Source organism: Ixodes scapularis, unplaced genomic scaffold (genome assembly GCF_016920785.2).
Source record: "Ixodes scapularis isolate PalLabHiFi unplaced genomic scaffold, ASM1692078v2 PGA_scaffold3__209_contigs__length_174095766, whole genome shotgun sequence".
Taxonomy (NCBI): domain Eukaryota; kingdom Metazoa; phylum Arthropoda; class Arachnida; order Ixodida; family Ixodidae; genus Ixodes; species Ixodes scapularis.
Window position 1 is genome coordinate 32,449,593 of NW_024609868.1, and position 25,411 is coordinate 32,475,003.

The 25,411-nt window shown below is 43.8% G+C and overlaps 1 protein-coding gene across 1 annotated transcript in view; it reads right to left on the reverse strand.

The window, feature by feature from the left end:
- Window positions 1-4,106: 4,106 nt before the first annotated feature.
- The window catches only part of LOC115332927 (cytochrome P450 4V2), a 39,616-nt gene continuing 18,311 nt past the window's right edge, over window positions 4,107-25,411 (reverse strand). Inside the window, exons 4-10 of the mRNA XM_040215407.3 lie at window positions 19,896-19,971; window positions 19,650-19,776; window positions 16,509-16,691; window positions 15,071-15,244; window positions 14,870-14,936; window positions 12,162-12,341; window positions 4,107-4,279 (exon numbers count right to left, since the gene is read on the reverse strand). Coding sequence (XP_040071341.3) covers window positions 4,110-4,279; window positions 12,162-12,341; window positions 14,870-14,936; window positions 15,071-15,244; window positions 16,509-16,691; window positions 19,650-19,776; window positions 19,896-19,971 — 977 coding nt within the window. The 3' untranslated portion in view covers window positions 4,107-4,109. The remainder of the gene's footprint in view (window positions 4,280-12,161; window positions 12,342-14,869; window positions 14,937-15,070; window positions 15,245-16,508; window positions 16,692-19,649; window positions 19,777-19,895; window positions 19,972-25,411) is intronic.

The window sequence follows — 25,411 nt, forward strand, 5'->3', positions numbered from 1 at the left end:
AACATATATGCTTGATATTAAGCGTGGGTGCCTGTTCATGCAGGTAGTCTGACACGCGACATTCGAGGTAGGAATATTTCGGTAACCTATACGTAATGTAAGAACACGTAAGAAAACGGGGCTGTGTGAATCAGCCCAGTGTTGGACAAGGTACTCGGCAAAAGTATTTAAGATAAGTTACTAAACACTTGCTTTGTGAAGTATTTATATTGCTACTCAAGATACTGAGTAGAGTAAAAATACTTCAAGATAGAACTCAACTGCTTTCGAAGAAATTTCCGCATTGCGTAACTTGCATCGACTTCAGCGACACTAGTATCATTTATTTGCAATCAACAGAAGCAAGGGAAACAAAATTGCCGTGCTATTTTATGCATTGCAGCCCCATCACAAGGAGTAACATCACTGGATGTAAAGATGTAAAGCTTTTAGGACAAATAAGCAAAAAGGGGTCAATCCATTTATAGTCATATTTCTGAAAATCCCTCCATCTGGTTAACTTATAATGCGCACCTTAGAGTCACCGTTTTACTAATCGCCGTGGTCGCTACATCAGGAGCTCACGTTAAATAAATTTTATATACTCAAAAAGAAGAAAACGACTGCATATCAAGAAGGGCTAACGTATAGAATATGAATGTCGTTTGACTCGTCTTCTTCGAAAAGGGTACCCCAAAAGCTGCATCTAAAGATGACTTCAAACAGAAAGGCCCACGCGGACACGGAGAAGCACAGCACTAAAACCGTGGAGCGAACGCAAAGGCAGCACTGGGCGAGAAGAGAAGGGGCAAGCACAAGCAAGGCCGGGAGGCAGAGGAGGGGGGCATTCGGAACGTTGTAGGGAAGAGGCGATTTCTTTTTTCTCCTCTCCAGGCTTCCTGGTGCTTTCCCCTTCTTCCCACACCATGTGCTGCCTTTGCGTCCACTGCACAGTTTTATAAAAAGCCGTGCAATATTGGGACGACTCCCATTCCGAAAGCTTATTTTGCACCTGTCTTGTCTTCTGCGTCGTTGCCACCTCTGTCCTCGGGAAGAGGTCGGGCTATCACGTTCTTGCCGTAGCGTCGTCAAACATAGAAAAAAGAAGAAAAAAAAAAAGACAACACCTGGGGTTCTTTTTCTGGTGTCCTGTCCTAATTTTCTACTCTCAGTCCTTTTGTTGGTATTCCGTGTTTGAATTGTTGCCCCTGGCTTGTTTCCTGTTAAGTGTTCTCTGCTTTAACTTTGCAATCTGTTGAACTTTAGACTAGGGTGAGCCGGTTACTATTAGCGCAAAACATTCCCGCAACCAATTTTTTATTTAAAGCTAGAAAAAAAATGTGTTTAAGATTTTGACTACGAATTACTGAGAAATGAGAGTATGATAGCATAAAAAATACCCTCGATGAAATGAATCTACAAGCTACGGAATTGCCTAGCAAAAACTAATTGATATAGAGTATCTTGAATAGAGTATTTGATATAGACGCAAGTCAAAGAACCAGCCTTAAACCGCGTTCACGTTGCTCATAAATCATGCAAAAGGCAGCCTACAGACATGTTCGTAACATTAATGTGTATAAAGCAAACATGCTTGAGATGTGCCCGCAGTTACTTCTGTTATCATGTGTGCAGACCGTGTATTTTGTATGATGTATCAGCATGACTGCGGCCATCAGGTTGCAGAGTTGTGAGGTCACACGAAATATCCTCTAAAATAACGCGCGACATGGATATCCGAATGCCTTTATAATATAGCGCTTTAAAAGCAAACCCTTAATTATAACGGTTCGAGAACAACCCTTAATACGCGCCTTGTTGTGTCCTGTTTTCTTCTTTTGTCCCCGTCCTTGCTGCCCACAAGATTGTATAAGATGTCAAACCAACTCGCCCAAGCAACCACTCTTCCTAATACGCGCGCGACCCAACTTCAAAAAAGTAAAAAAACAAAAACAAAAAAATCTTAGCTGGGCTATTTAAAGGTTGTCAACTCGAACTGAAGGACATTTTAATTAGCGTTGTACAAACTTCATTCCTAGGTACCTTAACAATATCGGTGCAGTCCGTCTCTTTAACCGGACTCCTAGCCACTAAGATACAGGAATTCTGGGAGTAGATGACTCATTAGGCGACATATTTATTAAAGTCGCGTTTGGGATTTTTTTGTTTTTCTTTTGTTTGTATATAAGGTTTCTACGAAGCGTCGCCTTAAACTACTAAGCGTAGCGCAACGTAGAAAATGCCATCCTTTCAGGATATTCAATTCTTGAAGCTTTGTATAAAAAATAGCATTGTTCGGTTTAAACAGAATTCGGTACCGCTCTATGAAACTTCACGATAGGCTGCGCATCGAAAAAAACTCAATACTTTTTTATTGTTTCTTTTTTTTTTATTGCTCAAATACGTTTTTGGAGCGAAAATGAAATTCTTTCATTTATTTCAGTTCATACGTTCAGCTATCGTGCATCAACGTATGAGAGATAGAAACTAAGATATCTCGAGTCGGGTATTTATTTTGACTGGTCGACCCGAGCTTTATCAGTCAAAATTTTGTTAATCGCTTCGAGAACTCGGGAGAAATATAAGACGAACAGAAGCCTCTTACAGCTCGTGAGTCGTATCACGAGAAAAACGATTTCCACCATCCAGGCGTCTTTTGCTGTTTAAAATCGCCACAGTAACTATAACGCAGCTCTTTAAATACATTGCTTCAAAATGAATGCCTTTCCTATATCACCGAGACGTCTCCTTTTAACTGGTCATCTTGCGGGGATCATCGATGTTGCGAACAGTCAAAGAAAACTGGGCGTGCATTTTCGTGAATTCATGGTCGACGCTATCTCATTAGATGTCTCGATGTACGAGCGCTTCTGAAAAGCTCTAACAAAGGCTGGACTGCGCTGAATGAAGGGACCGGGGACCCTTTTTTTTATGTACCAACAAGGCAGCTTCCTTAAAAAAAAAAAGGGAAGGAGTTTCACAATGTTTTTTAAACTGGTTGATTTCCAATACCACCTAGATGAAAAACCCGACGCTCTACAAGACCATCAGAGGATCCCTGGCCTCTCTCGAGTAGTAAACACGCTTGAAATGGAAGGCGTTGCTTGGTTTCACTATACGTCGTTTCATCTTACGATGAACCATAGGGGACGCTACGAGTTGTCCAAGTCAATGCAATGCCGTGTGATTGTCACGTGACCTTCGCGAGGGACGCAGCGACGCGTTAGGTTACGCGGTCATGGCGCTGGATTGGCTGGGATGGCTCGTAGCTTACTCTGCGATCCGTCGTAATCTGAAACGGTGTGCATAGTGGTGATGTCAGACGAGAAAACTGCTAGCCTTGCCCTTTAGGAATAAGCTGTTTTTACAACGTCCGGACGAATCTTTGACGTACTCACGTGCAACGAGCAATGTGCTGAGAGAAAATGCAATGATAGGGAAGGACGGATGGCACGTGCGTTCGGACGCTATTCGCGTCAACACAGGATGTTTTTTACGATATTGCTTGCACCAGTCCCCCTCCATCAAACACCGTCGCAGTGCCCTATTTATCTGCACGGCTTATCACACCTAACTAAATTGCACGACAGGCCTGATTAAGGCGCATATAGACCTGTTTTCGCTACACTTGGGAGTGTTTAATGGCACTATAGTCGAATTCAGGCTACAAGTTCACGGGAAGCTCCCCGCATCCTTTTTCCACGTTAGCAGAGCGAACGCTGGGAAGGTAGTTGCCTCCTCTCCAGCCTCCGCTCTGCTAAAGTGGAAAGGGTGACCGGTCAAGTGTCCTCTTCTTTATACTCCTGGATTTGTTTCGTACCTTCTTTGCGCGTAAATGCTTTGAAGCCGCAGCACATTCGATTTGGTTACATGACGAAAGGACCTTGGTCTAGTACTTCCCCTCCCCAGGTAACATTTGGGAGAGGAGAGCCCCTGCAATTGGATTTTGATATCTCTCTGTATATACCGTAGAATAAAGGTACTGTGTGTTTCCCTTTCGTGCGCGATTCGGTTTTCGTATTCATTTTGTGTCAGTGTCGCCTTACATAAAACTTTCCAAGCTTTTGAGGGACAGTTTGTCGCCAAACAAAATAGGAATATAGACAAGAATATCTCTTGGGGTCATAGTATTATTGTGGAGCCAGCCTCTCGGTGAGCTGGAACTTGATTGGGTTCCTGGTGCGCAGCAGCATGTCTGCCATTAAAAGCAGATCATCCCGCTGGTGGCAGCTCTTCACCTGGTAGCGACGGAGCAACTTGGCCAGGGTCACCTTGAGTTCCATCAGGGCGAACTTTTGGCCTGACAAAGAAACATATAGCAGGAAGGTAAACAGGCGTATGCCATTTCTTCTTTCTCAATGTGTTCTAAGATGGACGCGAGTCAGAACTATGCTACCCGAAACGCATATCGAACTGGTGGATTTAGCCTGCTATACCACTCATGCAGCCAAAGTAGTCCCGAAGTGGCAAGAATTAAGGTCTCAGGAGCCGGCGTGTCATGCTCTCGGATGTCGCGATCCTGGCGGTTGGTTGTAAAAGTTTTGGTGGAAACGCCTACCTAACACCAGTGTCGCTGTCGTCGCGGCGTTCCAACTCGTTACTGCAAGAGCTTCCGTGGACTGTCGAGCCGACGAGCAACCTACAGCAGACCAGGCCTCTGCCATATCCTCTTTCGCTACCGCATCACCGACAGGATCCCGACAAGCAGCAGCATGATACTTTCTTTGACATCATCAAGCGGAAATTAAGATACCACATCTAAAGGAGCTGTAAACACACCAGTCGGAGACGCGCTGCAGGCGTCAGAGTCGAAACCCTGCACTTTCTTATTCTAAGAGCTCCATTTTACTAAGTGCAATGTCAATCAACTGAAGTCCTCAGACAGACATGATAATAATTTTTTGTTAAAATAGTGCACGTTTCATTGTTTTCGCCTGTTCACATACGCATCCCCCCTTTCACCTTTTTCCCCACTAAAGAAAAAAAAAAGAAAGAAAACATCTTTAGTTCTTGGTTTACAATATTGAAGCGTCTTAATGGTCGATATCAAGGTGTTTCGTCGTGTTTCCGAGTGGAGTGTCTTTTTCTACGTCTAAATAAACTTCGTTTGTAGACTAAAACGAAGTAGTAATTCTCTTGCTGTTTATGTTCGTATGAGTGTTGATCTGTTCATTTTTTTTTTATGTTTCTGGAGTAATATAAGGTTATTAGTGACAGGGAGTGGAAGTCAAACATAGCCATGGGAAACAAGATGTTAAGAGGGTTCTGAGCAAACACCTGCCACAGATGGTTGCACGTAGTATATTTATTTTTCATTGAACGCGGCATTTTGACGCATTTACGTTGTGAGTGGCTTATATTTTTTGTAAGAAAATATTTAAGGAAAAGGAATGTAAAACATACCAGTCATTTAGTAAACCCTTTTTATAACGAAATAATAATAACAAATGTTGTTCTACACCATGGGGGTCTTTTATGACACAACACGGAAGCTACTACACTACCTCTCTTTCCGGTGTTAAATAAATGATAAGGTATCCACACGAAGGAGAAATCCGCCATTTTCCTCCGCGGATCGCGCATCACGTGAGACCTACGTCATCCCTTTTTGACGCCTCGCGGCGCCGTCCTCCTCCCAGGTGGAAGCGCGGAGGCTTCGTTCTGTCAGCACGAAAGCTCTGCGGATGGGTGGCGGAGTTGTTCGCATTTAGCTGCTTTTAGCGATACTCTTTTGCCTCGTCTGGCCACGGGGGCCACCTCGTTCTTTTGGCGCTTTCGGAATCGCCTGCGCCATTACTGTTGGAATAGCGCGGTGGCAGAATGGCAAAGATTAATGACGACGCTGATAGGCACACGCCAGCCAGTAGTTCAACGAAGACGTCATGGGGCACCCGAAGTAGTCATCGATACTCCACGGAGTCGCTTTCAAGCAGCTCTTCGTACAACCGGTTCTGCATACCAAAATATTTCTTCTCTATCCAACCTTTCACCCAGAACCTTCTTTTAGTAGGTGGAATGTCGCCGTCGTCCATTTCTAGCAGCGCTGCTGTCATAACGGCATACGGCCGCTTCCTCTGCGCCTCCGTTTTCCTGCTCTCGACTACGGCGGCGAGCGCCCCCTTCAGCCGTCTCCGAGCGTTGTTGTCGAGAGAGTGACCGCTAAATTCGGCTGGTTATTCTGATATCCCTCACGGCTCCCCGCCGTCCGTGTGGATGCTAGAACCGAGGACATAGTTTCCCCGGTTGCTGATGGTCCGCGGAGTTGTTCTTCGTGTGGATACCCCTTCAAATGTCGTAATGACTCAGCACAACTTTTTCTTTCGCCTTGACATGATAAAAACTTGCCTCTATATTGAAGCATCGAACAATTCCGTTTTTTGGTGTGGCTTTTGATCGGTGCACGTTTCCTTTCTCGTGAATTACAGTGCCGTAGAACGTAGAAGTGATTTTTTAGAGAACAGCTCTCAAGCGCCCATTTTTGGGCTTCGCGGCGTCGGCGTCGGCGTAACTGCGCTAAATTTAGCGGGAAAATTGACATCACGTGACCACAAAACCAATTCATTTTCCCTGCTAAATTTAGCGGGGAAAAAGACGTCACAAGACTTGGTGTCACGTCACCTATGAACAAATTCAGTTTCTCTGCTAGATTTAGCGGGAAAGTGACATCGCGTGACCTCAACAGCAATTCAATTCCCCGCAAAATTTAGCGGAAAAATTGACGTCACGTGACCTCAACACGCAATGCAAGTAAATGGAAGAAAACAAAAGCGGTTATATTCAGACCCAAAAACAAGCCCGTTCCTACACATCCAGATATCTTCCTTAATTCACGTCGTATAGAAGAGGTAGATAATTTCAGCTGTCTCGGCATCATATTTTCCGCCGACATGCTATGGGACGCTCATGTAAACTAGTTGCTAACAAAAATAGCGCAAATTACTGGCATAATTGGACGCATTCGATACCTCCTTCCCGCACAACTTAAGTTGCTTCTTTATAAATCACTGTTTTACTCACACTTAAACCATTGTCAACTAGTGTGGGGGACAACCACATCTTCAAATTTACAGCGTATTCATTTATTACAAAAGAAATATGTTCGCCACATCTATAACGCCCCTTATGGAACACCAACTTCAATTTTTTTTTTGTCGTTCTCGCGTTATCAGGGCACACAACCAATACAGATATCTTTTGAGTGCTTGCTATAAATTAGAAACACAGAGAAATATAAGTAATGTACGCTATCTTTCCCAACTGCAAATAAAAACCTCTAGTTACTGTACAAGACACAAAGAGCTGGGTTGTCCCTACAACTCCACTGAACTCCGGAAAAGAATGTCTCCGTTATATTTTACCATCCCTTTTAAACAACTGTCACCACGTTCATTTTGATCTGTACACTTGCAGATATAGTGAACTTCGCGCAATGTACGAAGCATAAAAACACACATATGTATGCCTGTGTGTACGTGCGTATAATATATATATGTGTGCGTTTGTATGTATGTGTGTATGTATGTAAGTGCATGTGTATGTGCATATATATATGTATGTGGATATATGTGTATGTGTCCATGTATATATATATATATATATGTAATAGGTAAAGTAAGGTAAATATAAAAACAATGAACCGGGAAAAGTTACATATATATATATATATATATATATGTGTTGAAGCATCTTAGAATATTTTGGATAGTTTTCCCTTTCTTGTGTACAACTTCCCGATTTCTTTTATAGCCAAGTCTTACTCTTGTTTGATGTATTGCTGATAGCTGTCTGTTCATTGCTATGATGAAAGTACCTTGTATTATTATATATTTTTCTTGTGTTCTTTTAAATGTCTTTCTCGCCACTGCATGTTCCTGAGGGGGGCTGAGGACCAGTCAAGCTGCTTGGACAGTTTTTTTCCTCAGCGTCCACATGGTACATAAAGATATTATTATTATTAATATTAAATTCAGTTTCCGAGTGGGGAAAATGACGTCACCTGACATGGTGTCACGTCACCTATGAACAAATTCAGTTTCTTCGCTAGATTTAGCAGGCAAATTGACGTCACGTGAGGAGGAGAAGGTACCGAGGAGGAGGAGGAAAAGAAGAGGAAGGGAGACGAAGGATGGAACGAGAAGGAGGGGACAGGAGGGCACGGAGAAGGAGGAGGGGCATACCCTCCCCTCGTCCTCCTCACAAGCTGCGCTCTGATTTCGCGTTACAGAGATTTGTAAATGTCTAATTTCTTTCTTTTATCATTTAGATTGGTTTGATCCGCCTGACCTAGGGGTGCCGCAAACTTTTTTCGAACCGAAGGTTCGATGATCGAATTAAGCGGTTCGAAAGCTTAAAAAGATTTAGAATTTTCGAACTTTCCATATCGAGAAATTCGATGGAAGTCGAATTTTTCGGACTCGTTGAACTAAGAAGTTCTACACTTTTCGAAATTTCGAACTTTGTACGTTCAGAAATGCAATGCTCTTCGAACCTTCGACCTTAATACGTTAAAAAGGTCGATTCTTTTCGAACTTTCAAACTTATCACGCTGCGAAATTTGATGCTTGTCGAACTTTCGAACTTGATAGACTAAAAATCGATGATTTTCGACCTTTCGAACTTCTTGCACTAAAAAGTTCGAAGCTTTTCGAACTTCCAAACTTTTTGCGCCAGACAATTTGATAATTTTCGAACTTTCGTACTTACTATCTTAAAGAATTCAAGAATTTTCGAACTTTCGAATCCTGAGAAATCGAAGGTTCGACGAACTTTTAGGTTAAAAAATCTAAGTTCGTCGAACTTCGGAAGACCGGGGGGCGGTTCCATTTGGGTTTAAGCAGTGAGGTACATTCGTAATTTTTTGTTTCGCATTTTTTCACGCGGTGCTGCATTCTTTGCGAAAGATAATGCCGTTTATTTCATTGCTCTGGCATGCTTAGTTTTAAAGAAAGGAATTTCCGAAGGAGCGAGGAAGGACGACGACGACGGGGTTTCGGCGATTGTCGCTTATGCCATACTTGAAGCGCGCTATGGCCGAAGTTATTCATGGTAGAGATGTGAAACTTCTTTAAGAATGATTTATGTGTAGCCTAGGTAGGTGTCGTTTTAAGATATTAATATTGTTGTTTAAGACGAGTTTCGAAGAAATATCCAGACATGTATCTCTGGGTGATTATGACCTAAACTTGGTAATTTGTTTCGTCTAAATTTCTTGCGATATCGCATTTAAATTAACACCACAGACATATCATTGCCCTCTTCAGAATACAAAATAATGTATTTATTGTTTTTTTTTCACGCTGAGGAATAAATTGACTAATGGGGGAAGATTTCTAATATTGTTCAAGTTCGACACGCCGTCAAAAAAAAAAAGAAGCTATTTTTAATTTATTTTTTGTTTTATTTTTTTTTTATTTTACGTTCCTGGGACGTGTTTCTATTAGCCTGTATACATTTGGGCAGGAGAAACTTGTTTCGAAGTTCTGGGCCTCTGAATAAGCAAGAATACAACACTCCCAGCTGGTTTTTACACTTTTTCTTATAAATTTCCTTCCCAGTCTCAGGATTTTGCATCATGTAGAAACTAAAAATATGCCAGCGTCAGTCGGGCGGCGTTCGATCGGATTACTACCAGCGTGCAAGGGGGTATAGGGAGGCAGTTTGCCAGATCGCTTCAAGGTTTTTCTTAGCCTGAACCACCTGCCTGCCCCTGGCCGTTTCGAACTGGATGAGTGTCGTTAAACAGTGCTTTTGTGTGATCACTACTGCGTGATGCATGTTAAAGAGCCCCCCTCCCCCCCCCCCCCCCCCCCGGCCCGGCGGTCACAATTACTGATCGACGGTACCACATTACTCTGCACTGGTAAATATTCCAGTACATCCGGGACACTCATCGTCTCATTTGATTGCCTGAGTAACCTCGCGTAGTCTAAATATCACACCCGAACTTTTCTAAACCAGATTTTGTGAAAACCATTGAGGCGTGAAAATGTTATTTGAAACTGAAACTGGGGGTGGACGAACGTGAAAACCGGACTTCGAACTTTGAAAACGTGGACTTGAAAAAAATTCAAAACCTTCGAAGTTTTTTTTTTTGTTTTTTTATTTGAATTTAGCCTTAAAAGAAAATCGAAACCTTCGAACTTTTCGTACTTTATAAAGAAAGAAATTCGAAATCTTCGAATTTATAAAACTTTATGTCTATCAAAATTCGAAACGTTCAAAATTTTCGAATTCCAAATTCAAACAAATTCGAAATCTTCGATTTTTCGAACTTCAAATTAGAAAAAAAATCGAAACCTTCGAATTTTTTTAACTTTAGATCTTAAGAAATTTGAAAATTTCAAATATCTCGAATTTTAAGTTAGGAAAGTTCGAAATCTTCCAATTTCTTGAACCTCAAGTAAAGAGATATTCGAAATAATCTAACCCGAACTTTTAGAAACTCCACGGTATTTAAAAGTTGCGAACTTTTCGAATTCGAACCTCGGTACGGTCGAAAATATCGAAACCTTTCGAATTCAAACCTAGGGTGCTTCGCGGCATCCCTAATCTGCTGAACCACTCTGTAACTCTCAACCTGCCCCAAACAGTGCTTCAATGTAATCACGCTTTATGGATAACCTTAGAACTAACTCTGACTGCGAGGAACCGGATAATTTTTCTGTCGCACGTATGATCAGAGTATGAGGGTATTCACGAGACGCCATTTTGTTGGATGTCGTTCGCAGCACATGCTCAGAACGATGCTCAAGTACAGCTTTTTCGGGCATTTCAGAAGAAGCAAACACGGCCCGTGCACAGCTTTGATTAATGCTCAAGGTTTGCGAGCGCACGGGCATCCATAGATATATGACTCCACTGCTTGCGAGGAATGCACGAAGATGCACGTTCAGCGTCCATTCCACAAAACCAGAATCGCAGTTTTTGGAAGACGATAAATAGAAGATAGTTCTGAGCATGCGCTTTGGAACAAGGTCTAACAACATGGCGTCCCGTGAATTAGTAGATCGCTTCTGAACCCTTTGTCAGACGTCGCCGTACATGCACTGTGGCGAATGCTCATTTGAAACTGACTGCCTAAACGCGAAACCGCGCTCACCGCGGGAGGTGTTACTATTTATGATGTTTTTGGCGAAGTGTGAAAAAGGTGCTTCGCTTTGCTATACGCGCGAGGTTGTTGCTTCGCATGTCGGCTGCTCTGGCGGTAGTGGAAATTGGAGAGTCGGCTTTTCGGAATAAGACTTAATGCTTCCCAAGATTGAATTCAAAGGATGTGGGCTTGTCATCCTACGAAGAAGCTCTGTAAAGTACCTCTGGATCGGAATCTGAAACCGCCGAAATGTCGCTGAAGCGAACCCGCCAAAATAAAGCCGTAAGGAAGAAACGCGACAAATTTTCACTTTCACTATACCCATTTCATGCTTCTAAACTTGGCCACCTTGCAAGCACTGTACAACCTCCCGCCAGATAATTAAAAACAAAACAATAAAACTGTGCATTGATTTTCTTATATAACTTTTTCTTTAATATCTTTACCCAACTTATGTCTTTTGTGAAAAAAAGTTCGACGGCAAAAAGGTTCATAACGACACTCGATTGCCGCAGTAGAGTTACCGAGTATCATAGCCTTTAAACGTATCGTCAGCGAGACGCGCAGCATTCTGAAGTGGCCATTGTCTAAGTTTATTTAATTTTTTTCTTAGTCCCATCATTTTACAAATAAAGCCTACGGCAATTTAGTGTTCAACCTCGGACAAGTGCGGTTGAATTGTTTATCTCTCGCCAAGGTAATATAGGGAGTGTTTGTAGATCGTTGCGATAACTCTGATAGCGACACCGGATATTTTGTCAGCACCTTTTCACATGCTTCGTAACGCTATCGTGGATTGCTGTCGTTGTTATCAAAACGATCTAGTAAAACTTTTCTAATATTTTCATTGTTTCTTTCGCTATGAGGCAGGGCCGTCCATTTGAAGGGAAGAACGAGGATTTGATGAGAAAAGGTTGTATAAACGTAATAAACACACCTTTGTTGTTAAAGTCAGTGCTACACGAATTCTGAATCCTATTCAATGCATTATAAACATGATTTGCCCATTCTAAGCGACGAATCGTCAACGTGAAAAACAGATCAGCGTTTTATGGTGCAACAGTTGAACAAGTTGCAATACATGTGTCCTCACCCACGCAGTTCCTCGGACCAGCCGAAAAGGGAACGAAGGCGAAAGGGTGACGCCCACTGCAGTTTTCCGGGAGAAAGCGGTCGGGGTCGAAAGTTTCAGGGTCCCGGTAGTGGTCCGGGTCTCGATGAAGGCCGTACGTGAACACGAAACACGTGGTTCCTTTTGGAATCTGATAGTTTCCTGCACCGTCAATATTGGCCGTCACAAACAGGGGAGTGCACACTCACGCAGCAAAGCACGTGCTTCACCCTTGAAATAACCCTGTGAGTTTACATTGAAAACACTGAGACAGTCAACCAGGAAAGACAATAGAATGATGACAGCGGATGACGAAGCTCAGAATACTGTTAAAACGAAAAAAAAAGTGCGATGTGCGTGGGGACAATGTGCATGACGTTTCACTTGCTCGTGCCCCTGCGCATATTGCATGTTTCAAAAATAATCTTGTTCTGAGTTTCCTTATTCGATGAAATTTTCTTATTGTTCCCAGTGGTTGACTGTCTCCGTGTTCGTGCGGAACACGGAGACAGCCGTTCCGACTTCTTTTTTGAGCGTGTAACTTGGACGTATTTTTCGAGCTTGTAACTTTGAGATTTGAAACGTACAGAGAAGAATATTTTTGAATCTGAAACTGAGAATAGATATTTGTTCGACAAGCGTGCATTAAGCGTCACAAACGAATGAAAGATGAACAAGAATCTAGCTTTTTCAGGTTTTAGAGTGTCTCCAACTGCTTGATCGGTGTCACATGGTTTATTAGCTGCGTTTGTAGTTCAATGTGCGAGGAGTTGACGAATCCGTCGATCGTCTTCAAGCGTCTCCAAGCATGAAGACGCTTGGAGACGCATCGCCCTCTGTCCTCTTCGCCACTGGACAACACACGCATATGCACAAATGCACCCAATGTGTCCAGGAGGCGTCTGCCGTTAAATTGCGAAAGCTTTTTATGTCTTAAGTTGCTTGTGCTCATAAATCTAGGCTCTTTAGACCAGGTGAAGCATCACCTGGTCTAAAGACCAGGTGATGCCTTGCCAGGTGACACTCACTTGCCAATAAGAGATATAAACTAAAATTGCCATTGCGACGCGGACGCGATGCGAAGAAAAAATGTGTACAACGTGAGTACCTTTTTTTTCCCCTCTCATCCTTAGCCACGTGATTGGGACGAAAAGATTAAAAAAAAATGACGCAACTTTCAAAATATATTTAAAAAAAATATATAAGCAAGACAAAACAAGCAGTCAGATTTATGCTTGACACACGAACACCTTCCAGTGGCGCGGCTCCAGGAAAACAATGTTTTCGCCCATAGAGGACGTTCTGCCATTTAAACGACCGCGTAAAAGAAATGGTGTATAGCCACGTGGAAGCAGGTATTGGCTTGCACTCGCGAAACGACAGGGAATACCCCTTGTTCCTGGAAGACGGGAATTCGCACATCACAAACTGCAATTATGGGCCACGTCACTATAAGGCATCTCGAAACTATAGTTGGAGGCAACTGTAGGTGGCAGTGCAGTCAAAGATACGATAACACATATTCGGGCGCCGATTAAAAGTGGGTATGCGCACTTTCCCTCACTTGGAAAATACTTACCACAGTAAGTTGTCCCGAATATAGCATGCGGTATCATACCTGACTCAACTGAAATCAAGACTGACCAAACCTGTACTGACCCGGTCATTATAGGGTCACCTAAACCAGTGAGTCAAGATGACTTAACTAGTATGCGCTGAAAGGCGGATTTTGCACCTCCAATTCCTGCTCCTGATCGACATTACGGTCACTTAATTTTCCCTTTTCCCATTAAAAAGAAGAAGAAAGCTAGTATCACCTTTCCCTACTCTCAACCCTCTTCATTGAACAAACTCAAGATAACATTAATACCAAAAACCGCAACAGTGTATGTATTATAGAGACGCTTCTATTCACCGAGGCTTTCAGAGCGAAAACACGAACATCATCTCAGGATGTACAGTACTCAACAAAACGGAATGAACCAGCGGAGCACGTGGCCTCGAGTACCTCTTTCACCATCTGCTGGGAGAAGTCGTGTTATCTGGTGTCACGAGTCCCATTTGTGCACAGGTGAGCCAAGCACTAAGCGACTGTTCACGCTCGGGGCACAACCCCTGGTGATATTTCAACGCTGACCATAAGCTTGCAAAAAGGACTGCGTTTTGGACGTGACAACATCTCAACCGAAGAGGTGCATGTACGAGAACGTGCGCAACGGAAATATGCCTCATCATAGGGCGGTTCCACGTGACGCACTGTTTCGGAATTTCGAACTCCCTCTGAAGGAGCCACCCGTAGATCGCGGTGACGTGCCATCACACTGAGAGCATTTCTTGTTAATGTAAGCTTCTTTCTCTATATGCAGCCAAAACAAATGTCATGCGATGATAAAAGAAAGCGGTAAAGCTTAAAATTCAAGCGTTATAGTAATCATACATCAGTGGTCGCGCCCCGAACGCGTAGAGCTGCTAACTGCTTTGCTCAGCTCCGCGTACGACTCACGACACCCAGTTGCGCGCCTTCTTCCGGCAGATGTCGCAACAGGTACGCAAGGCCACGCGCTTTGCTGGGCCATTTTGTTCGCTTTACCACTTTACAACAAATTTGACCTTCTCGTCTCCAACTTCGGTATTTTTTTTTATCCATAAAATAGTCGAGGTATAAAAATCATTTTGTACTCCTTATTTACCTATTTCAATTTCTTCAGTCAGGGCCCGTCCAAACCAGGGTGCTGTAGGGAAGACGCGCATTGTCTCCTTGGAAAAAAGCGCAAAAAAATTTAATAGAGTTATATCAGCAAGAATTAATGATTCCTCAAAATTACTACACTAAATATTCTTACACGTGATGCATTTTAGACCGTTATGTGATAGAAGAACGCACGGCTTACTTTGATGACGCGGTCGAGGTAAGACAAATCCGCAATGTCGGCCCTCGTGATGCCCCTCGTCATGTCGTGGGCAAATATTAGATCCAGCTCTTCGTGGACTTTGCTTTGAACGTCCGGGTAAATGCCGAGAACGAACAAAGTCCAGGTAAGTGATTGAGTGACAGTGTCGTGACCCTAAAACAATAAAGCAAAAAGAAGCATGGCGTGGGAATATTCTGGGAAGTACAGACGAGAAAGGTGAGGCACGAAATTTTGCTTTTTAATGCGAAAGCATTAGCTGCTCCCATGGAGCGAAGCCGGCGTTGTCTTTAGCAGCCAAAAACGGCACCTAAATTCCCATTGGCAGAGCGAAACGGTACCTAAATTTCCATTGGCTGAGCGAAACTGCACCTAAATTCCCATTCCCAATTAAACACAAAAAGCACATCTACGCAGATGCTTCGTCACGGAAGTCGGCGGGTGCACTCAAGGTCAAAGCGGACGCGCCTCAGAAATAAAACACAAAGAAAAGCAGAGCAACACAATGCTTCGTCATGAAAGCCATCGTGAAACTGGCGAGATTCGCCGCGCCTGTGCAGTGATGATGTCACCGTCGGAGCGCCGTGTGCGAAAAGAAAACGTGGCGCGCTGCTTGTAGAAATGCGCTGCGTGAAGAAATGCTTTCGTGTAGGAATGCTCTCGCATTTCTACATGTAAACATCTTAAGTGTCTCTGCCAAATTTTTCGAAAATGCGTCTGTAAGAAATTGAAGCAAAGATAATGCGCAGGTTTATGGATGCGAGCAGTAAAATTATATGAGGTATTCATAGCGAGTGCTTGGATAGTTCGTGTACGGCTTATGCTTATGCTTCTTGTAACATACGTAGTAAAACGTAGGGGGTAACGCTAGCGAGTTTAAATGTAAAAAGATCAACGTGAACCTGATATCACTGAGGCAGACTGTAGAGCGTAGGTGTGGCCTCGACGGATTGTGCAAATAACATTTGATACGGTTATGTTTGACTGCGACAGCATAAGCATAACAGCGCTGTGTCTGTGTCCCTCCTTCTACTTGTCCTTGTGTTTGTTTGCGCTGTTTTATTTCTATGTTTACAATAAGGACATTCTATGACTCAGGCTGGCGTGACGATACGGATGTTAAGAAGAAAAGAAAATGTTGGAGTATAGTACCTCCAAAAGACGATGAACGATATCAAGAAATTCCACATAAGACTTTATATAGGCAGGCTCTAGATGGATTCCATGGACATCCCTGTGGTTGCCTTGGTGCGCTGCTCGGGTTTTATTGGATCGTTTGATTGCATAGAAAAGGAATGGTAAACCGGAAAACCTAGCAATATTGCGTGCAGCAAGACGTAATTTTTGATAACACTAGCTCAAAGAGTACACCTTGGCAAATGTAGTGGTTCATAGGGACACCAGAGTCAATTATACGTACCGCAAACATGAACGTGTCGACTTCCTGTCGTACGTCCTCAATCGTGATCATTTCCTTGCGGTAGTGATTCGAGAGTAGATCAAGGAAGGCGAGCCGTTTCTCGTTCGTCTCGGCTTCATGGAAAGCGTCATCGTCTAGTTTTCGCCTACCAGCGGCGAAGCCACTTTGCCTGTTCAGAATAACCTAAGTGTAATGGGTGGGAAAAACCAAAAATAACTTTAAAATGCAGCAATGTTCTTCGTGAGTGGTAAATATGTTGTTTAAAGTGCAGCAGGGAGTTACGCGTTATTGACTAAATTCAAGGACCGAATTAAAATAATATTAGGGCGGGTTGGCAAAGACGATTTGAGACGTCGTCTGACTGACTTATTTGCTGTCTTTTGTACTTTCGGTTGTTTCGAAATGTGTTCACTCCCAGCGCCAGGTGCTTAAACATAATTGTAAATTGAAAACCAGAAAGCAATAAAACATGTAGGGACGAAGACAGACAGTACAGGTCTTTCAACTAGCAACCGACAAAATGGCTGTTGCTGGTTGAAATAACTGTTCGGGTACCTGTCTTCGTCGATACATGTTTTATTCTTTCGGATGTTTCAAACCGAATGAAACTAACTACGTAATTGAATATTGTGCAAACAATCGAATCGATAATTGACATGTCTACTGGAGTGACACGAAATCGGTGCACTTTATTTAAGTACGCTGGCATAGCGTTAATTCTGTCAGTTAAAAGCTATTGATTTACCATACCCCGATGACGCCAGAAAGCAGGCTTTCGACTCGCTCCTGGCTCGTACGTGAGGATGGTCGGTCTAGAGTCCCTGACAGCTTAATTAAGAAGCCGAGGGTGCGGCTCATTATGTTCCCGCTTTTTTAGAGCGTAGCTCTTAGGCGCCCGTTTCCGGCTTGAGCGGCGTCGCCGTCGGCGTAAGCGCACGTTGCATTATGGGACGTTTCCCATAATGACGTCACACGTGACGTCACTTGGCGTCACGAGGGTCACGAGTGATGTCACGACCTTCACGAGTGACGTCACGAGGGAGGAGGGAGGGAGGGGAGGAACGAGGGGAGGGGGAGGAGGCGGGGAGGTGAAAGAGGAGGAGGAGGAGGGGGAGGATGAGGGCGAGGAGGAGAGGAGGAGAAGGAGAGGAAGAGGTAAGAGGAGGGGAGGAGGAGATGGTACGGAGGAGGAGTAGGGGCGTACCCTACTCTCTGTACCCTCCCTCCTCCTCATCAAGAGCTGCGCTCTAATTCGGCATTACAGGGAAATGTAAAGGTTTTTCTTTCTTTTCTCTTTCGTGATTGGTTATTTTGCGTTCTTATCATCTAATGCAGCAATTTTATTGGCCACAGTGCGATGAGAAGATGCACACAGGACTTGCTACGAACCTCAAGTAATAGCCTCCCCCCCCCCCCTCGCCCTTCGGGCCTTTCACTTCTTTGCAACCCGCCCCTCTACCCCTGCTCGGCAAGCACCGAAGCTAGATGAGTCGAACCCCAATTACTCTAATAAAGACCTGTGAAACAACAACAAAAACTGCGTAAAGTTTGAGCAAGTATGAATTTATGACCTCACACATATCACTATTAACTGGATAAACTTGGTCATAATTATTCATATTTCGTTCCCATCTATACCTAAAGCGGCCGTCACACTGCTAATGCATGATACAAAAAAAAAAACACGCTTGCTGACACTGTTTGAACCATGTTTCTTCCTTGTATGGCCTCCCGTTAAATTAGTCACACAAAAACCTTCTGCGAGCATGTTCGAAGTTATACATGTGCATGAAGTAAACCTGCTTCGCAGATACTTCAGGCATGTCCACATATAATATTCTTACCATGTCTGCAGAGGAACTTCGCGTGTTTTGAAAGATGTATGATCAGTGTGACCTCGGCGTCCCCCACGTTTACTACATTGATAAGGCGGAAATCAGAGTCGTAACAAAATGAAAAACACTTTGATATGTGTATCATAACACCGGTTCCACAATGGATTTGTGGTTAGACATACTTGCAGATTGCATACATTCTGCGTACGATTTCAGTCGCACTCAGCTGTACGGTCGTGGGCAGCGTATAGCATTGATCGAAGAATTAACGTTTACTTAAGAGTCTAAATAAAAGAGAAAAAAAGTTAACTTGTAGCGCATTTTTAGGGTTCCGTGTTTTCGGATCATTCCGAAAAACTGCGAAAAACACCCGCCGGAAAGATTTTGGTCAATTACGATTTATCCTATAAACTCCGAATTTCTAAGCGCCCCCCCCCCCCCACACACACACACATACAAAAGAATTTTACAGTTAATTGTTTGATCAGCGCGTAGAGTCAATGGTCCTGGGAAAATGCCACCACACTTATTTTTCAAATATCGGTCACGACAACATGTCATTGTACTTTCGGGTCACGACAAAAGTCACTTTTTAAGTTTCCAGTTTGGGTCGTACTAATTGTGCTTTAGAGGAAGCAGGGGTTGTGTTTTTGTTACAGTGAAAGCTATTGAACCATAAAGATGGCATGAAGGGGGGAAGAGGGACAGTTGAAACTCCACTATTCCATTTTTTACCCCTCTACCTTGCGCGGCCGCGCGGTAGGTTGATGGAATAGAGTGGAATGAATATAAGCTTGCCAGCCACTGCCTCCAGGTGTTTACTGATATTAAGGGAATGACATTGATCGAAGAAACACTTGTGTGCAACTTTTGTCGTGGGGTTAATTAATATTGCCAGTGTAATGGCACCAACGCCAAATCCAACTGAAGAAACTATTAATTGGTACAATCGCGTCTTCTTTTTTTGTGTGTAGGATACGTTTACACCCGGATATTATTTATTTATTTTTAATAAAAAACACTGCAAATTGAACTCCGAACTTTGAAGAATTGGGATTCAAACAAAAATAAACTCCCGAAAAGTTCAAATTTTCGGCAAAAAATAAACTCCGAAAAACACCCTCCAAATTCAACGAAAAGTAAACTCCGAAAATTCGGAACCCTATGTATATTATACGCGAATGTTTGCCCCATACCGGGCATGGCCCCCGTTAGAGGTTCATAAATAAAATAAATGAAATAAACATGCCTTCTACGAACTTTTTCGAAAACCTTTCCTGGGTTCCTCTTAGCGCGAGGGTCTTACCTTCTTGGTGAAACTGTGTAGCCTCTTTACCAGCTTCGCATACTGCCTCCCGCTCGTGGTGGCTGCGTACACAAAGTCCGCCCACATCCAGGGCTGCATTATGCGCTTCATGTAGAGCTTCAGAACTCTGAAACGTGAGAGGGACAATATTAAAGGAAAAGGGTGGAACCATGCCAAAAGAACTCTTTTTTTTTTTAGATGCTAGTTTTACGTTTGAATACAAAAAAACAAACAAAAAAAACTTACAGTTCCACGTCCTTCTCGTACTCATCTGCGATCGCACTCACTCCTCGTTCGTGAAGTTTCAGACCCATGGCTGTTTCTGTAGAATATAATACTTAGGCTTAACAATTTCATCGCACTATTATTTTAATTACTTGTCGACGTGGAATTATGAAAGAAAGACACATATATGTTCCATCGTACGCTGTTTGAGAGGACACAGAAGAATATAATAACGATGACGATTAGGTCGGTTGGTAGTTCATTCTTAAATATACACACAACGCAACGACACGGACATGACAAAGTACAATTGTAAGACAGTCTTTTACTTTATTTGTTTTTTTTTTAATTTTAACCCACCCTTTGGTGTTTTTTTTTTTTTTTATTCTTTTTAGCAGGCAGGCGATCTATCACTGTGATCTACTGCGACACCCACGCTGGATCGCACATCTGCTGAACAGAGCTATAAATGAGAGGCGCAGATACTAATAATACAATGGAAAATTGGTTTGTTTGCGAGTAGACACCACAGGTTAAGAAGCTCTTGCATGTGTTAAGTTCCACAATTTAGTGAGGACGCCATTATTCATTCTGCTTTCAGTATTGTTTAACCAACGAATAAACCCCCAGGCAGCCTCAGTAAAAAAAAAAAAAGTGTTATCACATTTTGCCTTTAAGACCGTATGAAGATGGGAGCGTGAGGGAGATATGCATTTGGACGTAGCCTCCTTTCGCAATACTGCCCTTTGTTAGCAGCTGTGGAATGCCTGCACAATGGCGGACTAAAACCTCAACTTTACGGCACTCTGGAATAAACACACTCACAGAGAGAGGTGATGAGCGTAGTGGCGTTGCACTTTCGACGTTGTTTGATTGGCTCGTCGGCTCCTAGCGTTGGCCGCGCTCCGACGTTCTCTATCTTATGGAATGACTTGCACGTTCCTCGATGCAGCTGTTCCGCCATTGTGCAGTGGTTCCGAACTTCTAATAATCGGCACGTGAATTTCAAAAAGAGTCCATAGACCTTTCTAGCGCGTATCAGCCAGGCGAGAAATGCTGACTCACTTGATTGTAGACGTATATGCGGCGTTTCATATTTCGTGTAACAGAGTTACCGCGCACGCTCAGAATACCTCCCACAGCTCAAGAGACAAAGGTGGCAGCCGCCAAAAGGCAATTATTGGAAAGGTCTACACTGGGAAAGCCTGACAGATGGGCAAAAGAGGTGACCTCCATATGAAGAAAAGGACAAGCAAGCGGCACACAAGAATCCTGCGAATCTCCGACATTAGCACCATGCACTGGGATGAGCACTTTCTGAACTATTTACCAAAACATATGTCGCTACGCAAGAACGCGTTTGAGAGAACAGCCGCCGTAATACGCTCATACTGTGGATTCTCGTTTGCCGTTCGCGCCTCCTTTCTTTCCTACGGCGACCGAAGTATATACTGTTCTCCCTGTAAACTGTCAGGACTTCCCTGAATAAAAAATGCGATGATTTGCTAAAGACAATAATTTTAAAAATGGTACCATCTTTTCCACAAGGAGACAGAGACGCAAGCAAGGTAAGATACCGATAAGCGTTCTCATTGGTCGCTATGATTAAATAAAGGTCAACGATCGGAGCTCCGAGGGTGCAGTCTACAACGAGGAATGTTTATGATTGTACATTCTGTAAAGGAAAGACGCAGCTGCTTTCATGCAGAGTGCGAAAAAGCGTTTACCAACGCAATACGCAAAGGGAGCGTAGAAAGTCGACAGACCCGAAAACGTTTAGTTAGTAAGGCGCGCTTACTCTAGCGATGCGCAGCACTCGCGCGATAACTTCCATCGCAAAAGCTACCATCGCGGGAAAAAGAAAAGACGACGTCTTTCGAGAAGTCGTTGGCTGACTCGACTTTTTTTTCGATGCGATCAAGTCGCGGAGCGGCTCAGGCAATCAGCGGCGCCTCAGAAGTTGATTCAACTCCCTTTGAGAATTCACGTGCGCTATAAAGTACGCTAAAAAAAAAAAAAAAATCATTTCAAACCAGAAAAATTAACATAAGTGGTGGGAAACCCGCGTGAATTCCTTTCATGACGCCCCACCACGTAATCGTCTACACAATTTAAATACTTACATATAAAATTGTAAAATCACAACGGGTATCAAATGGAGTATACCACTCTAAAAAAGGCCCGTGCGTCTACTTTCCCGCACAACACCTTGGAGAGCCAGTCACCACAAGTTACGGAGGCATCTCAGCGAATGGCGATGCCGAAACATATGTTTAGACCAAAAAACGCAGTCTGAGTTGTGACATTGAGCAATGCAAAACGTCACGCTTGCATTGCGTAATGTCGCAACTCAGACTGTGTGTGTGTGTGTGTGTCTGTGTGTGTGTGTGTGTGCACTCTAAAAATGTCTGTGCGTCTACTTTCACGCACAACACTCGGACAGCCAATCACCGCAACTTACGGAGGCAGCTCAGCGAATGACGAGGCCGAAACATCTGTTTAGACCAAAAAACGCAGTCTGAGCTGTGACATTAAGCAATGCAAAACGTCACGCTTGCATTGCTTAATGTCACAACTCAGACTGCGTTTTTTGGTCTAAACAGATGTTTCGGCATTGTCATTCGCTGAGCTGCCTCCGTAAGTTGCGGTGATTGGCTGTCCGAGTGTTGTGCGGGAAAGCAAACTCACCGGCTTTTTTAGAGTGTGTGTGTGTGTGTGTGTGTGTGCGTGTAGGCGTTGTAACTGGAGATTGGCGGGGGGGGGGGGGGGGGGGGAGAGGGCCTATTGTGTATGTGCACAAGGCGCATTTGTCACTGGCTTCAACTCAGACTGCGTTTTTTGGTTTAAATATATTTTTCGGCATCGTCATTCGCTTAGCTGCCTCCGTAAGTGGCGGTGACTGGCACTCCGAGTGTTCTGCGGAAAGGTAGATGCACGGGATTTATTTTAGAGCTTTGTGGGAGAAGCAACCAACATGTCTGTTCAACTCCTCGGTTCGCGGTAGCGGCCATGAATACGGAACCACAGATGTCTCTGCGGTGGCTCTGGTCAGCGCTATTAAAGAATGCCAATTGCTTTGTAATCGCAGCACTCCAAGTTGACGAGCACCCGAAAAAGAACTCGGCCTAGCAGCAAATCCGTGCCGCTTTTTGGCAGGTACGTACTGCGACGCTGTAGCTCGAGCGAGTGCACGCCGTAGCGATTCTGCTTCTTTTGTAGGGGTCAGTACGACCCATGGTCAACATAACGAGTCTTTTTATATTGCAACGACGACGCATCTGTGAGAAAACGAAAATGAAAAAGCAGCGAAATTCGAACCCGAGCTCTGGCGGTGTGCACGGAATCGACGGCATCTCCCGAGAGGTTCCGAAGATCGACTCGCCGGTTTCGACTCGCCGATCGCCCGCAGTGTGAACGTCGGTGGTCGCTTGTCGCATGTCGCTAGACGTTCGCGTGACTGTCGCTAGTCGCCAGTGTGAACGCGCCCTAAAGTGGGCAAAGCTGTGTTGGAGCCCGCGACCATAGGACGTCATATATGCCACGATAGGGGGAATGAATGAAACTATGTCTATTGTGAAGTTCAGCTCCAGGTTGTAGTTGCAAAGTTAGTCATCCTCTTACCATTGTTATTCTTAATTTCGCATCACGGTGGACGCTATGAGCCATTTTAGCCAACACAGAGCTGCGAACATATCACTTGACTAAGCACGCTGGAGTCCGCACGTCGCTGTGACCCTCCCGACGGTAATGCGACCTCCACGCGACCTTGGGTTAGCCTCGATATATGGTACCGTCCTTTGCGGTCTATCGTAAGGTTAAACGGAGTATAGTTGCTGCACTTCACTTTGCCATAACCCCGAGTGCAGTGGACATCGAGTGCCCTTGAACCATTCAATAAGTGCCTAAGGCACACCTTTCTGTGCACGTGCGTGATACTGTGTGACTCAATCAAGCGAAACGAGTGCGACGTGACTTCTCTCTGATGGTCTATAGTGTGCATCGTGTGTTTCTGTTAAAAATGATTGGGCAACTGTGTAAGTCTAGGCGCCTTCAACAACAAAAAATGGCTAACTTTCCGCACGGTTCACAGCCAAGTGCATAAAATCAATAGACATATCACTAGTGCAAATATTGCGTACATCATTTAAGTAAAAAAAGTCAAATTGGGGGTTTTACGTGCCAAACCAACGACGGGCATCTGGCTCGCCCCAGCGGAAGACTGAGGATTAATTTGGACCACCTGGGGATCTTTGGACATGCAACCGAAAGCTCGGTCACACGGCGCCTCCTCCGCCATAAGCCTCCGTCAGATTGCGGGCACCTCGGCCGGGATTCGAACCCGCCACATGGGTATCCGTAGGCCAGCGCTCTCGCCTCGGAGCCACCGAGGCGGCTATCATTTACGTAAAAAAACGAGTTGTTTGGGTTTTGCGAAACTTCACAGATGTACGATAATATATATGGTTACAGGCCGCGGATTTCGAATACATATCGAAGAGTAATTCCAGAGACACATGTGAGTGCGACAAGACCAAATTAAATGTGGTGGAGCTGGCGAAAACTGACGGCTAAAGTCACAACATATTGTTGTAAACTAAGTGTGTGTGTGTGTTTGTGTGCGCTTGTGTGTGTGTGTGTGCGGGCGTGTGTGTGCGTGCGTGCGTGTGTGCGTCCGCGCGCGCGTGTGTGTGTGTGTATGTGTGTGTGTGTGTGTGCGCGTGTGCGTGCGTCTGTGTGTGTGTGTGTACACGCGCGCGTTCTTTGATGTTACCGCGCGGGTGCGCTCATGTAAATTTCTAAATCTGATTGCTGAACGGGATGTGCGATGCCTTCATGCGCGTGCTGCACATGACATTTTGCTTTTGTGCCCTGCTCATAATAACTCTCATAATGTTCAGTGACTATGGAGAAGCTACCTGTACCTTATTGTGACTCACTATTTTGTTTATTTTGAGAAATGTTTGATATATATATATATATATATATATATATATATATATATATATATATATATATATTTTTTTTTTTTTTTTTTGAACTGGCATAAAATTAATGATGCCAAAAGGCTTTCCGTCGCAGAAACTCGATCGTTTTTGAGGTCATTGGACTAAACAAAGACCAGATTTCTAGCTATTACGCCTTGCTGCTTAGTTTATATATCATGAGCAGATTTCGACACAATGAGCGGACGTAAGGTCTTTGTTTTATTTCACGTACACGTGTCCTTCTCCCCTGAACTGCATAATTTGTTTTCATGAATAAAGAAAAAAAAATGCTTTTAAATAATAAAATACTGCGTTCAATTTATTTTAACATAATATATTTATTTCAGCAAGACTCGGAGTTGGGTAAGCGCAAAGGATTATTCAAAGGTTTATGGAGAACTTACGTGAACATGTGAGATATTAAGTCAGAATGCCTCCATACTGTGGCAGGTTGCAACGCAGCGGACAATGTCCTTAATGCAACCTACTTTGTCTCTTTCGCAAAGTAGCGGGCGCAATCTCTGTAATGCAATCTTCTTCTTTCCTATCCAT